Consider the following 20,884-nt stretch of genomic DNA (forward strand, 5'->3'; position numbering starts at 1 on the left):
CAGGTTGGACCTAAGGGTCTGTTTCCATGCTGTACATCTCTATGACTCTATGTTGTCAGGGTTGGAGGGTTTGAGCTATAGGGAGAAGCTGAATAGGCTAGGGCTGTTTTTCCTGGAGTATCAGAGGCTGAGGAGTGACCTTATAGAGTTTTATAAAATCATGAGGGGCATGGATAGGGTAAGTAGACAAGATCCTTTCCCTGGGGTGGGGAGTCCAGAACTAGGGGGCATAGGTTCAGGGGGAGAAGGGAAAAATATAAAAGGGACATAGGGGCAATTCTTTCATGCAGAGGGTGGTGCGTGTATGAAATGAGCTGCCAGAGGAAGTGGTAGAGACTGAAACAATTACAGCGTTTAAAGGCATCTGGATGGGTACATGAATAGGAAGGGTTTAGAGGGATATGGGCCAAGTGCTGGCAAATGGGACTAGATTAATTTAGGATATATGGTCAGCATGGATGAGTTGGACCGAAGGATCTGTTTCCATGTTGTACATTTCTATGACTCTATATACTGCATGATGAGACACGTTACCAAAAATTTTACTTTGTTGTAACTGAATACCTAACTTCTTTACAACAATAGATTAAAACAAAATGATTTTGATTCAGAAACATAAAATGGTCCATTACTCACAGCAGCATCAGTTAGCCGACAACTTCTGACCTTCGCTTTCATTTGACTGCGGAGAACCATAGTTGGAGACTGTTGCACAGAGACGTCAATGAGCCTTTTGGGAGTACTTGTCTTTTTCCGTAACCTAAAAGTTTAAAGAGAAAAATAATTAAGATCTACACAATTAGCAAGGTATGATTTGTGGGTGGCATAACTGACTAACTCTGGGTCAAGTTACAGCTGCATAAAGTATATTTTAAGCCTTGCTGAAACAACCATTTCTCACTGGATTTAAGCATCTAATGTTCTTTCGGTTTTTATTTCTCACTGGAATACATGATGGCTGAGTGTGTACCTTCAATCCTGATTATACCATTGATCAAATTGTCTTCTGGAAAAATGACAAGTCAGATCAGTGTGGCCACACATTTTTGTATTCAGCAAATCACCACTGAGTTCAGTACTCGATGGAAAATGACATACAACAAGCTAACTTGGATATATATTTTTGGAAGAGGCTCAATACAACTTTACTCAGCAGTAAATTCTGATGCTGCTGCACAAGTGGATTTTTAAAGTTTGCAGTGTGGCAATGACAAAAACAAACATGGTTTCCCATCAACAATGTTAAATTATTGATATACACAGCAGCCTAGACTTTTGCAATGGCCCAAGTGTTGTCATCTAAGGTAGCACAAAATTTTACATTTACTACTATTAGTTCTTCATCACATTGTTCAGAGATTAAGGCTCAGAGGTCTCAGAATATCTCAGGCCTGTGTAGGAACATTAACACAAAAGCAGCTCAAGATAGTAATGCACAATCTACATTGTTAGTTCTGAGTTCACCAGAAAAAGATCAATTTCCTTCAGATTCTTATACTGGTAAACAGCATTGCATTGAATTGCACATAATCGTCAAACATCAGAGACATGGGGAATCCTTAGACACCCTAATTCTGTAACTAAGCCATAAGGGGTACATTCTTTGAAACCTGACAAACTCCCAGTTAAAACATTTAGCTGAACAAATCGCTCTCAGACCACAATAGATAAAAATGCCGAAAGGCAGCCCCAGTTCACAGAATTAAGTGTTCGGGAGAGCTTGAAATAGTAGAGCTAAGACCAAAATGTGAATATGTACAGCAGAATCCTATAGGGTTTCAAGACAATGCATTCACCTCTCAGTCAGTGTAGCTGATAAATTCTAACAATACATGCACAGAGTCTAGACCCTATATTAAGCATCTGCGAATGCTTCACCCATCAGCGAACATCTGAGCAGGCGTCTTTTTGCTGGGAATGATAACTTATGTCAGTGGTCTTGTAGGAGGCAGTAGATGGATATAACCTGGCAAGATATCATTCTTACCTGTGTGTCGCTGGACGCACTATGCTCTGTGGAACCTCTTCAGCAATCATACCTTTAATTAGGGTGCGCACCGTCATATCCTCAGGTAAAGAATCCATTTTTTTGTGTAGAAAGGTCTGTAGAAATAAAACCATAACCATAAGTCCTTTTTGCCAGCCTGTCACCTATATCTAACCCAGAAAGTCTGAAGATACTTCATTTTTTTTGGAATTTAGGAGCATAATGGATTTTCACTAAAAACTCTACATCAATATTACTTCTGTCAGATCACTTGTCTAATTTGCTGATCTGGAAACCCTATTTGCAATCCTGTCGTCATGTATTCATGATAAATGAAGTGGACTATAAAAAGTAACAAAACACAAACAAAATGCAATCCATGTTCTTTCAATACTTACACTTGCTGAATTTTCAGATTGTCCAGTTTATCTTGATACCCTCCAAAATAAAACTGAAGTGTCTTTATTTGCCACTCAAATATGTTTTGTATTTGATAACATTATGTTGCACAAATATTTTAATTGACAAAAAAAAGCAAAGATACACAAACCTAAATCAGTTTGGAAGACATGAGAAAAAAAACTGCTCACACTTCCACTGCTCATCACTATTCAGTGACTACTGTTAGAAATGCTCTTGGATGGAATTTGGGTCATAACAATTCAGCTGTAAGTTTTCATATTTGAAATTCTACCACCACTGTTTTCATGCTCAAAACAAAGAATAGGCATTTAAATAAAGTGCACAAAATCAAGCAGCACTAATGAAGTTGAACTCATAATAACCTCCCTGATTCGAGAACCAAAGGTTTAATTTGACAGGGCTGTATTTTAACAAAATGAACCTGCCAGTGTACTGGCAAAGGAACACAATGTCTGAAAAATCATATTAACCTGCTACAAGTCTTGCATATTTGTTAAACAAATTACTTTACATTGAAATTACCATTTCTGTGCAAATATACCTGCAAACAGGGATGTTCTACAATAATAATGGATCTGGTCTTTCATGCAACACTGGCCAAAGAATAAAGAGCTAATTTCAGGTTACTTTCTTAAAAGATTTCCATTTATCTACAGCATAGTTGGACAAATGTCTGAAGTTTCTATGTGATTACTTCTGAAGTGCAGCTAAATATGATGGTAAACATAGCAGTGCAAAACTAGATTTTTAAAAATATATATATATTGGCAGTAGTCAGTGCCCATTCACTGGATTGCTCAAAGCCAGTGTTGCAGGGTTATTTCATCAAGTTTCAGCTCATAGTCAGTTCCTTCAGTCACTCCTCTGAAAACATATTTGGTGCCTGAATCATGCGTTGCAGACTGGAACATTTCAAGGTCCAGGACTATGCGGTGAGGATGCACTGAAGTTTGGGGTAGCTGTTGCCAAGGTGCAGAGGGGAAAGACCACCATCTAAGGTATTTTGTTCAAAATGTAATGAGGATATGTTCAGTTGTCAGGTCCTTTGTCTCAAACTAAATGTAAATAGGCTACTGTATAAATAGAAAACACCTTTGCTTTGCAACAGCAGGGAAGCTCCAAGGAATTATAAAATTCCAACACATTGCTATTTTTGCTCTGCAAAGACCTGTTAAGAAGCATTTTAGGACCTTTTGTGTATACTTATTTTGAAATAAAAATTTGATGCTAAAATCATCAGAGGATCATTTGGCCACTATTACACAATAAATGTCCATGTTAGAATAAGCTCAGTGGGCCCTGGGTCCAATTATTGAAGGGGCAGGTTACCAAATCATAGTTATTTACAAAGTCACTACCACAGTTACACGGCTGGTTCTCATAGCTACGAGGTCAATTCCCTAATTACGGGCTCGGTGCCCAGGTTACCAGATCAACTCCCTCAGCCAGGGTACTGGTTACCAGGTTAGCTACCTCAGTTGGGAGTCGTGTCCTCGTTACCTGGATCATTGTCCATTGAGCAGTGAAATAAAACAAAGAACTGCGGACGCTAGCGATCGGAAACAAACACAGGAGTTGCTGGAGAAACTCAGCAAGACTGACCGGCAAGTACACAGAGAAAACAGTTCCGAATTGGGGTCACTGCACCCGAAAATATTAACTATTTTCTCTCCCCACAGAAACTGCCAGACCCTGCTGAGTTTCTCCAGCAATTCCCATCGAGCGGTGGACTCACTCCCGTAGCTTTAACTCTGTAAACCAAGGGATTTTGAATGAGTTACAATCTCGCCCGTGTTTGATTCACCTGCTCCGTGCTGTCAAATGTACCCCGGGTATTGCTGAGGCCCGGTGCACTACGAACCACCGCCGCCCCTCGGTGACGAAACTGACAACGGCCGAGTCCAACTACCGCCCGTCCCGCCTCAGCATTCAACTGCTTCTCGCGAGAACCTGCAACCGGAAGCGCGAAGTCGCATTCTGGTTATCCCCGCAATGGCCATTGGAACATGTAGTTCACTTGCTGAGGCTCCCGTCTGGCTCTCCCAGTTCTACTTATTTCTGTTCATCAAAGATTTGATTTCAGTGTTAAGGCCTATTTTCCCTTCGAGGGGTTCCCAGTTACCAAACAAAAGCCCTCTTAGCTGAAGACTGTGCGGTTGGTTAACTGTTTTAGATGGTTTGGAGCAGAATGGCAGGAGTTAGAAATTGGAAACTGTTTAAATATATCGAGCTACGTTAGGTTTTAATAAACTTCTGCATCTATTTATACACGTATCTTCTGAATAAGCAGTTGCCAAGTTAGTTGAAGCTCTGCCAGAACTCTGGGTTGATGTCACATTTTGAATATTACAGCAAAAAACTGATTTTCCAAAAATATGCTTTATTCATAAATTATCTATAAGTACATTACAAAATCATCCAAGTCAGACATTTCAGAAAATTCAATAAAAAATCTCATTTCTCATTTGAGAATTGCAATCTTGCGTGCCTCCAACCAAATGCAAAATTGGAACATTTACTAAATATGACAAGAAACTATTTACATTTCCAATACAAGCCATGATGAGTTCTGTATGTCAGCAGACCCTCATGGTAACATGTCAATAAAAGGTTTGAGACAGTGGTCTTTTCCCACAATGCTTTAGTGGCAACAGCTTCAAGCTTTAGTGTGTCATCCAGTATTTAGACCTTGGAATGTGCCAGACCACAACACTTGATTGAGGACATTACACTGGGAAGATCAACAGGTTTCAGACAGGCTAAAGAGCATCCTTTCACCAAATCAATTGTCCTCCAAGTGCGGTTCATGTTTGTCTCACAGTGTCCTCCAGGGAACGACCTAGAGAAAACAACATCCTGCATTACTGATCTTAACTGGTAATTTGCTGCCTACCAAGCAGTCCAATTGTATCATCCTCAAATAAGCATTTAGCTGAGGACGACTCTCCTATTTAATACTCTTTAATGTTCACTAAATAATGCAATTAACTCAATCCGATGGAAAGAACTTATAGATTCTGCCTGAGACAAAGAACATGTTCTAACTATCCTCACTGTTTAAAAAAAACTCTTCATATTAGGCCACACCTTCACCTTCTTCACACTAGTTTAATTAACTTCTCAAAACTACAGGAGCTAGCTTTTGTTGGACGTATTCCAGGAGATCAAAAGCTGATATCTCCAAATGGTCCACTCAATCAAACAGTCATTGCCTCCAATTTAACAATCTTTTAAAATAATAAGTAAGAATATTAAAGAAAAATTATTCTTGCTTCTGTGACATTTTCTCACATATTCCTTCAATCAGTGTTGAGGAGATTAATCTTTTATTTCCTGGAAATCTCAGCACAATACTGAAGGGTTGAAGGGTTTATAGAAATAAAAAATATTTTTATAAGGATTGAGATTGTTAAAAATACTCAATTTGATTTCATCTGGGTTTAACCAAGTTCATTAAATATTAGCTGCAACTCAATAAACTTATTTTATTTTTTCTAATTGGATAGCAAGGTGACACAGTGTTAAGCATCACTACCTCACACCATCAGGGACTCAGGTTTGATTCCACCCTCAGGCGGCTATTCGTGTGGAGTTGACAAAGTTTTTCCCGTGTCTGTATGGGTTTCCTCCAGGTGCTCTGGTTTCCTCCCACAGTCCAAAGATGTGCCGGTTAGGTGGATTGGCCATGGTAAATTGCCCATGGTGTCCAGGGATGTGCCCGGCTAGATGGATTAGCCATGGGAAATGCAAGGTTATAGGGTAGGGAATGGGTCTAGTGGGATGCCCTTTGGAGGGTCGATGTGGACTCAATGGGCCAAATGGCCTGCTTCCATACTGTAGGGATTCTATGATTCTACATCATTCAGGCCATCAATCCAAATGTTGGAATGACATAAAGAAGGATATTTTCCAGGAAACACAATGGTATAGTGCATTCCTATTGCAAAACATCATGTCAAGATGGGCACCTCAGTGCCAACTGATTTTTGTTGGTACTGGAAAAACTAAAGTTTAGAAGTGCTATGATTTTAATTTAAATCCAACAGCTATATGTTCCATCAGGTTTTCTACAGCATCTTTGAATGACTATATATAGAATGGAACCAAATAAGAGATAATCTAGTATGATGTGCGCATACATCTGATATTATGTTCCAGGAAACGTAAGAGAAATTAGGTTGCTTGAATGTACACTCTGGGTTGATGAAGGAGTAACAACAGAAATTGCTGGAAAAACTCAGGCAGCACTTCTGGGTAGAGAGACAAAGTTAACATTTCGAATTCTTCAGAATCCAAAAAGAGAGTGTTGCATTCTGGGAACTACCTGCATTTAGATAGGATATTAATAAGTTCTGACCTATCCAAGCTGACAACACGGTAGGAGCTGAGGGATCAAGAGAGTTGGTGGAATGGTACATTTAGGTCACTACCTTGGATTGGTGGAATTATTCCATTTTTGTGGTAGAAGTTCAATGTGGAGATATGTTTTGGTGGGTAGAACATGGAGAAATAATATTTTTAATTCTTAAGAGGGCGCTGGAGCAAAGAGACCTGGATGAATATGTACATAGATTGTAAAAAGTGGCAGAACAGTGGAAAGAGAAATTAATAAAGCTTACAGTAACCTGAGCTTTATTGACAGAGGCATAGAGTTCAACAGCAGGGGCATTATGCTGTAATTATACAAGATACTCGATCAACCTCAGCTGGAGTATTTTTACAGTTCTAGGTACAAATCTAAAGGAAGGATGTGTATGCATCAGAAGAGTGCAGAATATCTTTACAAAAATGGTTTCAGGGAAGAGAAACTTCAGTTATGAGGATAGATTGGAGAGGTAGGGACTGTTGTCCTTGGAGGGAAGAAGGCCAAGAGGAGTTCTAACTGAAATTTTCAAAACCATGAGCTATATGGATAGAATAGTTAGGAAGAAATTGTTCCCACTTGTTAGGGGATCAAGAACGAGAGGGCACAGAGTAAAGTAATTTACAAATATAAAGTGAAGTAAAGCCTTTTACTCAACAAGTGGATCAGGTCTGGAACGCACTACATGGAACTATATTGGAGCAGGTACAATAGAAGCATTCAAAGGACCATTAGCAGATTATTTGAGTAGAAACAATGTGAAGTGCATGGAGAAAAGGCAAGAGAATGGCATTATGTCATATTGCTCATTTCAAATGCTGGTGTAGGCATAACGGACCAAATGGCCTCCTTCTGTGCTGCAATATTTCCATGATAGGAAAATTGGACAAATGCACAAATATTATTTGGTGATAATTGTTGGTTTCCAGGAACAGCATTTCACCACAATTAATGAACCACTTGTAATCAGTATATAATTAATACCTAGTTTTGTGATTAGTATCTTTATTTGTTTAGATTAGAATATTTGTAAGTTTGTCTTATGTAAGTAAATATTTCTTCACTTTGTTGTTAAAACCATTAATATAGAATGGCAATTGACTTTGTTCTAACAAACAGCTGGAGAGCTGCTTGGTAATGTGTTCCTGTTCACATCCCATCTATTAAAACAATAAAAATATTTAATGTTTAGTTACCACTTTGTTGAAAAATAAATTTGATCAACTCCAAAGGAACATGCCTAGTCTGAAAAGACAATATTGATCTAGAATTTCAAAAGGAACCTTGGAAGTATTTAAGCAACACTGAGTATCGAGATTTTGCAGATCCCTCATTTGAACCTTTTGTTTCCACCTTGTTGGCAATGAAACAAAATTTAGTGATACAAAAAAAGGGGTGAATTATGTCCATTAGTACCTCAGTTAATATTCCATTACATATTGCCTTATTTAAATCTCAAAGCAAGATTTGAGTATTCTGTATCAATAATTGTAAAAATTGATTATTCAGACTTATTGTTTGTATAATTATAAAATATTAAAATAGCTACTGGTTCTGGTTTTAGCTAGAATGATACAGTCTGACAATGTGGAGCTCATCTTAAGCTATCCAAGCAACCACATACGCAAAATATTGCGATCAAATTGTGAATTTGTGGCAAGATAGCCTGTCTGCGGTTCCTGGAATGGTTATCAAGATCACAGTAAATAAATATTTCCACTTCTTTGACAGACTTATATTAAATGTATAACATGTACACAATTTGTTCTCAGAATATGGAGCAATGTTACTTTTTTCACCTACTCATAGTTGCCCTCAAAGCAATAAATAAATAGATCCAGACAGAACATGGATGAAATTTAATTCTTACAATATGCAGCATTTTCATGATTATTTCATTTGGTGCCAGCCTACCAATTATCACATTACCTATATTTAAATTCCAAAGAGTCATATTGAGATTTTAAATTAATGTGGTCAGCACTGTTAAATAGGTACCATACATACTACATACTATACTACATCTAATCCATTTATAAACTACATTCAGATTTTAATGATATGCTTTGATGTTGAAGGAATGGATTGTTTAAATTTATATTGCGAGATCCTTGTCCTTTTACTAATGTAACTACTTTCAAACCCAAGTGGTCTGCACATCCTGTGAAACAGCAGATGGATGAGTATACAGACTCGTATTTATTCATCTTCCTAAATTACAAATAACAGACACAAAGAGTGTTTTCTTATAAAATGAAAATATTCTTTTTGTCAGATGGTGGCATACTTCAGAATTTGAATCCTTTCTTTTAATTATGTTTATTTCAGGGCACATAATTATCTTCAATGATTATTTATTAATTTCATCTTCCATTGTCAAATCTATCATTTAGAGGTTGGTGAGCTCAGTTGGTTGGATGACTGGTTTCTCATGCAGAGAGTTATCAACCAGGTTAGTTCAATTCCTGCACCAGCTAAGATGATGTGAATGTCCCACGTTCCTGACCTCATCCTCTGCCTGAGGCATGGTGGCCCTCAGGTTAAACCTACCACGAATTGACTGTCTCTGTAATGAGTATGAGATTGTGACCACTATCATTGATACCAGTTTTACTGTTGGCAGAAATTTACTTTTGTACCTTTATTGATAACGTTTTAAATAAAAATGAGTTCAATCAAAATTGTCAAAATTTCAGTCAAAAACAGCTTTTGAGATGCCATTTTGAATGTTAATAAACATCGTTAGTAAAATGAATTTACTGATCAATTTTCAAAAAGTATTGTCATGTACATCCTGTGAACAAAATACTAAGATTTAGGGTCTGGTTTTCGTAATTTGAATATAGATTTTGGTTATTTCTGTGAATTTTGTTGGCAGTAAACTCTCACCCTATTTGCATACAATAAATGCTATTGCTTTAGGTGTAGTATAACAGTAAAACAAAAATGATGCAAAATTTAAAGCAAAAATATGATAAAATGCAAACAAAGTTTGAAGTCGAGTTTGTGAAGTGTTGATCAGTGTAATAAGAACCAAATACAAATGAGCACAAACGCGAGAAGAGGTTTCAATAATTCGTTCATTATTTTGAGAAGTTCATTTTATTGCATTTTTTTGCAGCTGTTTGTTTGTTTGACCGGAAGTGGCTGTGTAAGGCGCGCTGCACCCTGGGAGATGTAGTTCCGCTGCGCGGCCTGGGCTTTGCAGCTAACTCGGTGTTTGGGGGGAAAATAAATAAACCTGGGGGGACTGGAGTGGGGGAGAGAGGGCATCGTGCGAACAGGAGAGTCCGGGGAGCCGGGCCTGCGATTAAAGAGGCCGCTCGGGCGGCGCTGGCCCCGGGGATCGCAGCGGCAGGATGCCCGGCTTCACCTGCTGCGTGCCCGGCTGCTACAACAACTCGCACCGGGACCGGGAGCTCCGCTTCTATACTTTCCCCAAGGATGAGGAGCAGCGCCGGCTCTGGCTTCAGAACATCTCCCGCACCGGAGTAACGGGCTGCTTCAGCACCTTCTACCCCACCACCGGACACCGGGTGTGCAGCGCCCACTTCCCCGGCGGCAGGAAGACCTACTCAGTCAAGGTCCCTACCATCTTCCCGCTCCGAGGGGTCAACGAGAGGAAGATCAGGCGCTCCCGCAAGAAGCTGCCGGCCACCAGCGCCGCCGGCCAAGAGGACGTCAAGCCCATCGACCTGTCCGGACCCTACTTCTTCTCGTCCTCGTCCTCCTCATCCTCGCCCTCCCTCCCGGCCGCCACCGCCGCCGCCGTCCCTCGCCCCGAGGCTCCCGAGTGCCTGGATCACTCCTACTCGCTCTCCTCCACCACCACCTCCGAGGAGCTGCTCAGGAAACTCAACGAGCAGAAGGACATTATCGCCCTGATGGAGGTGAAGATCAAGGAGATGAAAGGCACCATCCGGCAACTGAAGGTCAGCGAGGCCATCCTGCGGGAGGAGTTAAGGAACAAGGAGAAATTACTGTCCATGTCGGTCATCAGGAAGAAACATGGAATGTGATGCCTATTTTATAAATGTACAGTATATATATTACACGAACACTTCGCAGCTACTGGACCCGCGGAAAGAGAGAATTTAACAAAAACAAAAAGACAAATACGACGATCATGTGCCGGTGTGGCACGGGATGTTAGGACTTTTCGTGTGATATTTCAGATGTGATAAAATAGTGTGACACCACTTGCTTCATTTTTCTGTGTGTGCGCGCATCCCAAATGATATGCATCCCTTGTTACCGGTTGTTTCACGCGACAGGTCAGATTTGAGGCACATTCTGCATGTTGCAGTGCTGAAGTTAACTTTTAGGAAGTAGTGCAGCAACAAGGTACTGAAAAACGTTCATTTTCCACCCGAGCATCAGTCTTAGAAACTAAGTTTATCACGACAATGTGACGATCATTTGCTATCCAATATATTCTTATGAATCAATGTTTTTGTTTTATTATAATGATGCTATAAATTTAGTAGTTCCCCATTATTTTGTATACTGCCCTCTCCATTAAGTTACTGTACAACAATAACCATCAAAAGTATAATAAATCCTCTTATGGTTACACTTTGTAAATTGGTCTAATAAGATTTTTACTTTTTTTGAATTTTTAATGTTTTTAATACGATTGTGAGACTTTAAACATGAGCAAGCAAAGAGGTAGAACAGTACTTAAATACTCACAAACAGTAGATTGGTTAGGCTGGTGTTGGCATTCTCTTCCTAAACTTCTCCATCTGACCTTCCTCGTCTAAATCCCTCCATTAAACGCATGTTTGAAAGAAAGCTTTCAGTCACCTCTTCTAATATTGCCTTCTTTGGCTGTGCATCCATTTGTTATGTCACCTCTATAAAGCACCATTTTTCTGATCAATAACTCTGCAGTTTGCTTATCATTTCATGTGGAAAATTATGTCATTTACTGTTTAAAAGATTTAATTTTTAAATGAAATTTCACAGAAATACATGCTAATAGTTACAATATTTTATTTTAAACAGGATCCTGAATAAGTCAATTATCATGCAATCAGTGCAGGAAGTTCTATAATTCACAATAATGCACTAAGTTTATTGAAACAGGTCAAGTAATTTCAACATTGCATCCATGGTCTCATACTGAAATAAACAGAACAATTCCTCAAGAAGGGCTCATGCCCGAAACGTCGATTCTCCTGCTCCTTGGATGCTGCCTGACCTGCTGCACTTTTCCAACAACACATTTTCAGCTCTGATCTCCAGCATCTGCAGTCCTCACTTTCTCCTAGGACAATTTCATAACCGACAATCATTAAAATGTTTATCTGCTGTTGGCTGGACCTTAAATGATTCTCTAATGTTACAATAGCACACTACCTAATGTGCTTAGTGAACACTTTGCATCTTGAATTGAAGAATTATTGTAAAATTGCAAACAATTATTTCAAAAGTCCAATGCTATAAGTAGAACAGCAAAGTTGCTGGTGAACACAAAACATTACCGTTAATGATAATTTGCGTAACAAGATTGAAACAAAGTTCAAATAGTTTTATTTTCATGCTCCTGTAATTATATTAGACACAAAATAGTGCTGGAAAGGAGAGCTTTTTTTAAATTATAAGTTTCATTGTTACTGTGGTTTTCAGTAGAAATATTTGTATCTTTGAATGCAAATGCTGGAAGGCACTGAAACATTCAGCACATCAGTTTCAAAGAGGTTTTATTCATCAATGGCTAATTTTATTGTTCTCTTCATCCTGTAGGCCAACTTTGCTGATTGTGCCCTATCTCATTTGTGATGGTGTTATTGTTTTTTATTTAAAAATGGCATCTATCTAAAATGTCAGAATCTGCTTTTTCTCTTTTCAGATGCAAACTTGAGCTGCTGTGTATCTGAGCATTTTCTAATTTTAGTTTAACTACTTAAACTATTGACACCAGTGGCAATAATTGTTATGTGAGGAGTCTCACTTTGAAGGATTAATGATTGTGACATGATTACTGCAGCATTTCTCTGAAATAATCTGTAGTTGATTACTTGGGAATTGATGTTTCATGGCATGCCATATGCCATGAGTATAACCATTACAATCAACTTTATTATCTTTTGATCTATATTGTTCTGCCTCTTAATTCTCAATGTATTCATCATTTGTTGTAAATGCTTTGGAATGTCCAGAGCACTTCAAGGTGCTATGTAAATAAAAGTCTTTTTTCTACCATGCCAGCAACAGTGATAAATTGAATACATATCATTAAAAATAAACAATTGCTGCCAGTGTGTTCAATTCAAACTGACAGTGCCTCTAATGCTAATTAATCACTTGCTGTAATTAAGTCATGTTCAAATAACATAAAGTGTCTATTTCACTGTTACTCCTCTTTGATTCTGGTTGTAATGCAGTTTTACAGCTCTTATTCCATTTAGAATTTATGTTTTGAAAACAACTAGTATTCATTAGCATTTCAATAATATTTGCAAAAGGTGATTAATACCATGTGATGATGATTAAGAGAATAAACATACCTGTAAACTGGGAGCAGAACATCCTAGTAATTAACTACAAGTTACCTCTACGCAAGCTTGCAGCAGTATTGTCACGAATGTTGAGCTTCCACCGTGAAACATCATATTAGTACGGTGAATATGCAGGTGGAGAAAAGTTACTTTTTTAAAGATTCCTTTCTTCGCTTGATGTCACAATGAACAGGTAGTCTTTGGATTAACTTTCACAATTCATTTCTGTGATACTAAAGACTCACCGAAGTAAAGGTGTCCACAAGTTAAAAGAATAAATTTTGGATTTTATTCAGGGTTCAAGTGACCAATTTAAATGACTAAATCTTTTGGTGTCTTAATTTTATAATTATTGTATTGCTGTAATCACTCTTGTCTCTATTTTCTTTTAATATAATCACTGCTGATTATGAGGGTTACTTCAAAATACTATAATGTACATACAAACAAGGAACGAGAGTAGGCAATCAGTTCTAGTCTGCTGTGCTATTCAATATGATTGTGGATAATCTGATTTTAACCTCAAATGTACATTCCTGCATACTTCTGACAATAATCATTGCTGTCTTTTTAAAAACTTAAAGATACTGAATCAAAGCTTTTTGTGAAAGGGAATTCTAAAGCTCACAACCCTTCAGGAGAAAAATAAAATCCTCATCTCCCTTTTAAATGGGTGAACCCTTGTTTTTAATTAATGACCTATTTTCTAGATTCTCTCATATCCAGTTGTGTTCTCTCAGGATCTTGTAAATTTCAATTCAGTCACCTCTGATTCTTGTAAACTCTATAGGAGTCCACAATCAGATCTACAACCTTATTGAATAGCAGAATAGGCGAGCGGGGCCAAGGTGTCAATTATTGTTTCTAATTGTATCTTTGTAATTACTACCTTCATTCTTGATATCCTAGGAAGGAGGGTGATGTCTAAGGCTGTATTTATTGTGAATGTCATCACTTGGTGCTGTAGTACCTATACATGTGTAGGAATATTGATTTGCAGTGCCACATTACGAAGTGCCAAAACAGCAGCTGCGATGAACTTCATCTGAATTTTCTGTTTAAAGTTATTTTCTGGGATTTATGGCCAAAGGAACTGTCCATTGCGAGCATTCTTACTGTGCATGCTCCAAATGCAGCTGAGCACTCCACCTGTGCAATGTCATCCACTGTGGCAAATTATGGTCAGGTGGCAAGGCAGTGGAGAACTATTCCACAAGGGAGTGAAAGCTCCACCTCACCTCCAGCCCATGTCCCTGTCTGTTCCCACATCTGTATGTGTGCAAGCGCTGATGTCACTGAACCTGGAACACAGTGATATCAGCAATAAATACGCAAACATTGTCACAGCCTGTTGATGTCACAACCAGTTTCTGCTCATGCACAGGGGCCATTTTGACATTGAGTAATCATTCCAATTGTATAATATAACCTGACGGGGTTAAGTACATTTCAAAATAAGTTTTGCCTATCAGAATATAAGAAATTGTTCCTGGGAGCAGTGAGCCAGTTCTCCAAGTGTTGCAGAGAGTTGTTAAGAATTCTGTGCTTGTTACCAATATTGTATAAGAATGTAATGTGAACCCACTCATAGGTTGAGTCTGTCATCTCATAAATGGCCATCATTCATGTAACTAACTATTAATAAATATGTCATCAACCTATTCACTGCTCTGTCTCAGCTGCTTGTGGGCATCCTACCTCATATAGCAGCAGAAGCCTAAACTAATACAGTACGAGCAACAAGAATGGTGGGGATAAATCTACCCAAGATACCCTAGATGGTTCAAGCAGAAATCAACATGTACAAGAGAGGGAAACCTCCCACCACGTTGCTGGCTGAATGAGGAGTTAGCTGTTCTAGCAGCCCCATCCAGATAGGAATGTGAGGAGGCATCCTCAGGGTCATACATTCAAAGTGAAAATTCAAAAATGTCAGAACAGAAGGAAAATATCTCTGGCTACAACATTTTGGCTGCAAATGTAGTTTTGAGATAGAAAGTTCTTTGAGTTGGCTGCTTACCTCTGCAGGCAAATTGCTGCCAAGCCCTCTCATACATGCCTAATTGGCACCTTAGGTGAGCAGACAAACAAAATTTTTCCAGTTATGGTAATGTGTTGGGGAGCCATTCCTTCTTTTGTATTTTCCAAGCTTCTGATTCCCCATCTCAGCCACCATAGGGCTGGAATTTAAATTAGACCATATAATGCCTGAGTATCGATAAAAGCAGTAGACACAGAGACTACTGAACAGAAACCGCACACATCCATTGAATGCCTCATTCTGTACAAACTTTACCCTCCATCAAAACATTATTTCTGTCAGCCCTCATTAGGCTACCATGCAAGACTGTCAATGTCAATGTTAAATGCGTCAGAAGCTCAGCGAATGAGTAAACTTTGCTGAACACAATTTTAAAAACTGCCACATGCAGTATGGAGAGTGGATCAGTATAACACTTCCCTAATGTTGGTAAACTGGGCCAAGGTTTGAAAACATAAATTTAATCTCTGTTGTGACACCACAGGCTGTAATTGTAATTCTAATTTCAGACTGGTGTGAAAGTTTCGAACATGCATCAATTCATATTTAAGAATCAATGTTCCTAGTTTCCAAAGACACTTTAATAAGAAATGCAAAATCGTCTCATGTAGACAATCTTAAAATGTTTAGAATTTACAGCAGCTGTAAATTGGCGGGAATTTGCATTTTTAAAAAACCCCTTGGAGTTCCTCGTACCATGAACTTCGTTCTCAATGTATCAAGGAAGCAGATACTCTTGTTCTTAATCTTGAACAATAACCGTTCAAGCGCGAATTCTGCACATGCAAATGTAGTTCAGTATTGTCACGAAATAAAATGCAATGCTCAAGAGGCGGAATAACTGAGCGTATTGTAAATTAAATAGATACTATGCGGACACCAGTAAGGCTCGTCAATTCAGACATAAAGTGCCATCGATTGGCAACCTAAAAAGAATTTTATTTAGAAGAAATATGGATGAGAAGAAAGTTATAAAATTTTAATTGTAAATTACATTGACGACATGATTTCATGAAGAACGCCATGGAATGAACTGGAAAATTCCAAAAAAAAAGTCTTCATGCAAATTTCCGGCAGTCGGCGAACACAGTAACTTCTCTGCAGTTGTTGCGTAGCCACGGATCGAGAAACCCGGTTCTTTTAGAAACTATTTGTGATATTTTAAAAATTGCATTCTCCTCTTTATTCCAAAAGGGTTACTTTCTTCTTCATGCGGCACTCTCCACTACAAGGTTGCGTTGAAATTAGATTTCTCAGCACACACAACAAAGGACAACGCATTCACTGTTCAGTCAGATTAAAGGCATGGCGTTTTACAACTTGGAAACAGACCCTTTTTCTGTCCTACTAGTCCCTGCTGACCAAATATCCTAAACTGATCTAGTCCATTTGCCAATATTTGATCCGAATCCCTCTAAACCCGTTCTATTCATGTACCCATCCAGATGCCTTTTAAATGTTGTAATTGTATCTGTCTCCACCACCTCCTCTGCCAACTCATTCTATTCACGCACCAGCCTCTTCTTGATCATATTGCCCCTCAGGTCCCTTTTGGACTCCTCAACCCTGGGGAAAAGATCTTGGCTTTTCGCCCTATCCATATCCCTTATGGTTTTATAAATGTCTGTACCGTCACTATTTGAAACTTGGTGGAGAGCTTTTGAGCTACTCCCCACGTGTGAATTTTCAATTTACAACTTGAATTTGGACTGCTGAGTGTGGACTCTGGTTTTTAACACTGCCTATTTGGACCTTCAATGTGATGGCTTGATGGGCGGTTGCTATGGATTCACCTATTTGGTATCACGACCCAAGTCCAATTTCGACAGTCTTGAATTTGAAGTCAGAGACTTGAGGTCCATTCCATCTGGGCAATGACTTGTTGATACTTCCTGCCTCCCAACACAATGTTAAGGATCAAGCGATAATACAGGAGCTTATTTGACCTTTAAAGTAGTTTGAGAGATGCTGAGGTCATTATTAGATGCTACACAAATGTAAGTCCTCTCCTTTGGGGCCATGCATTCTTTCACAGCAGGACAGAGGTTAAATTCAGAGCCAGCAAATTAAAATCTTTCAAGAGCAATAGTGGAATGCACTCGCACTGGTCAAACATTTTAAAGCGAGTTTCTATGGAGTGACCAGGTGCACTGTCCCATCCCTTTACTAGTTTCTCACTCACTTAACTCTTCAGTCAGTTTAGAATCTGATTCCCAAACTGCAGGAGCCCTGTACCACTGTCAGGCTGAAGCTCTGGCCTAGCAAGGATCTAGCCTGTCTAGGATGGGTAGCAATTAGCCTTGGCTGATGTTAGCAGCTAGGCCTCATTAGATCGCCAAGGCAACCCAAAACTGGGCCATCAAGTGATTACCCAGTAATTAATACAGCTTGGAGAATGTCTCTGTCGAAGTAGAGTTATAGTAGGTAGATGGGAATGGTCACTAGTGTAACACGAGGGACTTCTGGGTGGGATTGAGGTCAACAGAGGATGGCCAACTGAGAAATAGGAGGTCATGGGTTGCCTTGTGGAGTCTCCTGACCTTTGTCAAAAGTTAAAAACTCTTGACTGACTAGTTCACATTTCTCTTTTCCAAATTTGCAAGTGGTTGAGGCTAAAACATTAAATGTTTTCAAGAAGGTGTTTGATATAGATATTAGTGCAAGAGGGATCAAAGAATATGGGGAAAATGAAGAACAGAGGATTGAGTTGGATGATGTGCCATGATCATGTTAATGGTGGTGCAGGCTTGAAGGGCTGAATGGCCTATACTCACTCCTATTCTCTACATTTTTATGTTTCTGTTTCTCCATCCATCACCCTTTTGCCATTTAATCTCTCCTCTCTTCTGTCCTATGTCTCTTCCATGCTTTCGTTCCTACTTCAGTATTCACTGGGCTGAAATGATAACTCTAGACCAGTGTTTCTCAACGGGAGCGGAAGCGCCCCCTCAGGGGCATTTGCCTTCCTTCAGTAGGCGTTGAAGTCAAAGGGGGCAGCAAGGGGGCACTGAACGACTTTGTAGAGAGCTTACCATTCACTTGGAAGACTGCCATGTCCTTGAAGGTCATTGCTGTGTGCACATGGATAGTCGCATAACACGAGTCTGTTATTTTCCCTGCACCCATAGAGGCATGCATTCTGATTGGTTGCTGCGCTATTATTGATAGTCTTCTCTGTGAATGGCAAACCATTTGAACTCTTTCGCAGTTGGCACTGATTCTACTGCCAAGATCAATATCACCTAACTCATGTCACTTCTAGGAAGATGAAATGCATGATTCCATCTGGGTATTCGAGCGACAGTGTAAACATGGCCTCATCGAGTACGAAAAAGTGCAGGCAGTATAGTATGGACTATTTGCGATATGGCTTTATTCAATCTCCTTCTAATAAGCAGTTACCATTGTGCTTGCTCTGTGAACAAAATTTTTCCAACGAGGCCATGAAGCCTTCCTGTCTTATTAAACATTTGGAAAAGAAACACAGTGACGAAAAGGACAAAGATTTGGCATATTTTCAAACATTAAAGAATAAATTCAATCAGTGACCAACGATTTCCACTGCTTTTACAAAGATGGGAGCCACAAATGCGGATGGCCTTGTGGCATCATACAACATAGCGAAGCTAGTTGGAAAATTGGTAAATCTCATTCCTTGGTTGAATCATTGGTGCTTCCAGCTATTGCCGAAGTATTATCAATCGTGCTACATCAGGAACCATCAATGACTATCAAGCGTATTCCTCTTAGCAACGATTCCGTGAGAAGGCGCATCGATGAAATGGCCTCAAATGTTGAGGATAAATTATGTTCCCTTTTGATATCAAAAGAAATCGCCTTACAAATTGATGAAAGTACTATATGCGGAAATCAAGCTTTACTTTTGGGGAGCGTTGCATGATTTCAAGGATAAGAAGGGGGCATTGAATACGGAAAGGTTGAGAAACACTGCTCTAGACTCTTTCTCTCTCTCTCTCTCTCTCTCTCTCTCTCACTCACTCCAGAGGTGCTGCCTGATCGACTGGTTGTGCTTTACATTCTTATCTGATTGTATCTCAGATTGCCAGCATCTGCAGTATTTAGCTTCTGTAGGCTGAGCTGCAGAATCTCAATGTGACATTTCACCAGTCATTCGTCAGGAGGACTGGCAAAATGTCTTTATTAAAGGAAGCCAGTGAGATGGATCTGAAGTGGTTGAATTCTTCACACGGTGCAGTGATGCAGCATAGAGTGAGCAGTCACAAAGAAGTGTCTGGACATATATAAATGATGAAGATGTGTGCAGACCCATATAGGGCAGTGAGTTTAGGTAAAAACAATGACTGCAGATGCTGGAAACCAGATTCTGGATTAGAGTGGTGCTAGAAAAGCACAGCAGTTCAGGCAGCATCCGTGGAGCAGGAAAATCGACGTTTTGGGCAAAAGCCCTTCATCAGGAATAGAGGCAGAGTGCCTGAAGAGTGGAGAGATAATGTGGTTGAGTTTTAATTGCCCCCTACATAGTGAGGGATGCCCAATGGGTTTGGTCAATGATGCCCTCATCGATGAATGAATGTTTTTTTCTCCTGAATCTGCGGGTGGTGAGGGAGCGGTGGTGAAGGAGGCCATGTCCTAGGCTGAGTGGGAGGGGGAGTTGAAATGTTGGGCCACAGGGCGGTGAGGTTGACTGATGCGGGTGTCCCAGAGATGTTCCCTAAAGCGCTCTACTAGGAGGCGTACAGTCTCCCCAATGTAGAGGAGACCGCATCGGGAGCAACTGATGCAATAAATGACCTTGGTGGATGTGCAGGTAAAACTTTGATGCATGTGGAAGGCTCTTTTGGGGCCTTGGATGGAGGTGAGGGAGGAGGTGTGGGCTCAGGTTTCACAATTCCTGTGGTGGCAGGGGAAGGTGCCAGGACAGGAGGGTGGGTTGTTGGGGGGGCGTGGACCTGACCAGGTAGTCACGGAGGGAATGGTCTTTGCGGAAGGCAGAAAGACGTGGGGAGGGAAATATATCCCTGCTGGTGGGGTCTGTTTGGAGGTGGTGGAAATGTCGGCGGATGATTTGGTTTATGCGAAGGTTGGTAGGGTGGAAGGTGAGCACCAGGGGCGTTCTGTCCTTGTTACGGTTGGAGGGGTGGGGTCTGAGGGCGGAGATGTGGGATGTGGATGAGATGCGTTGGAGGGCATCTTTATCCACATGGGAAGGGAAATTGTGGTCTCTAAAGAAGGAGGCCATCTGGTGTGTTCTGTGCTGGACTGGTCCTCCTGGGAGCAGATACGGCTGAGGCGGAGGAATCGGGAATATGGGATGGCATATTTGCAGGAGGTAGGGTGGGAAGAGGTGTAATCCAGGTAACTGTGGGAGTCGGTGGGTTTGCAAAAATGTCGGTGTCTAGTCGGTCGTCATTGATGGAGATGGAGAGGTCCAGGAAGGGGAGGGAGGTGTCAGAGATGGTCCAGGTAAATTTAAGGTCAGGGTGGAATGTGTTGGTGAAGTTGATGAATTGCTCAACCTCCTCGAGGGAGCACGAGGTGGCGCCAATGCAGTCAACAATGTAGCGGAGGAAGAGGTGGGGAATGGT

The 20,884-nt window shown here is 40.1% G+C and overlaps 2 protein-coding genes across 2 annotated transcripts in view; one reads left to right on the forward strand and one right to left on the reverse strand.

Moving 5' to 3' along the window:
* cenpt (centromere protein T) overlaps nt 1–4,385 on the reverse strand; it is a 53,594-nt gene extending 49,209 nt beyond the window's left edge. The window contains exons 1-3 of the mRNA XM_043707082.1: nt 4,215–4,385; nt 1,988–2,103; nt 637–760 (exon numbers count right to left, since the gene is read on the reverse strand). Of these exons, the coding sequence (XP_043563017.1) occupies nt 637–760; nt 1,988–2,085 (222 nt within the window). The 5' untranslated portion in view covers nt 2,086–2,103; nt 4,215–4,385. The remainder of the gene's footprint in view (nt 1–636; nt 761–1,987; nt 2,104–4,214) is intronic.
* A 5,675-nt stretch (nt 4,386–10,060) lies between these two features.
* On the forward strand, nt 10,061–13,921 carry thap11 (THAP domain containing 11). Its single transcript, XM_043707083.1, has one exon. The coding sequence runs from the start codon at nt 10,133–10,135 to the stop codon at nt 10,790–10,792; it is 660 nt and encodes a 219-aa protein (XP_043563018.1). The 5' UTR covers nt 10,061–10,132; the 3' UTR covers nt 10,793–13,921.
* Nucleotides 13,922–20,884: the final 6,963 nt, after the last annotated feature.

The sequence above is a fragment of the Chiloscyllium plagiosum genome, chromosome 17, assembly GCF_004010195.1.
Source record: "Chiloscyllium plagiosum isolate BGI_BamShark_2017 chromosome 17, ASM401019v2, whole genome shotgun sequence".
NCBI classification, from domain to species: Eukaryota; Metazoa; Chordata; class Chondrichthyes; order Orectolobiformes; family Hemiscylliidae; genus Chiloscyllium; species Chiloscyllium plagiosum.

Bases quoted from the DNA above. Each gene is read 5' to 3' on its own strand.
- thap11 (XM_043707083.1), top strand. From the start codon at position 10,133: ATGCCCGGCTTCACCTGCTGCGTGCCCGGCTGCTACAACAACTCGCAC.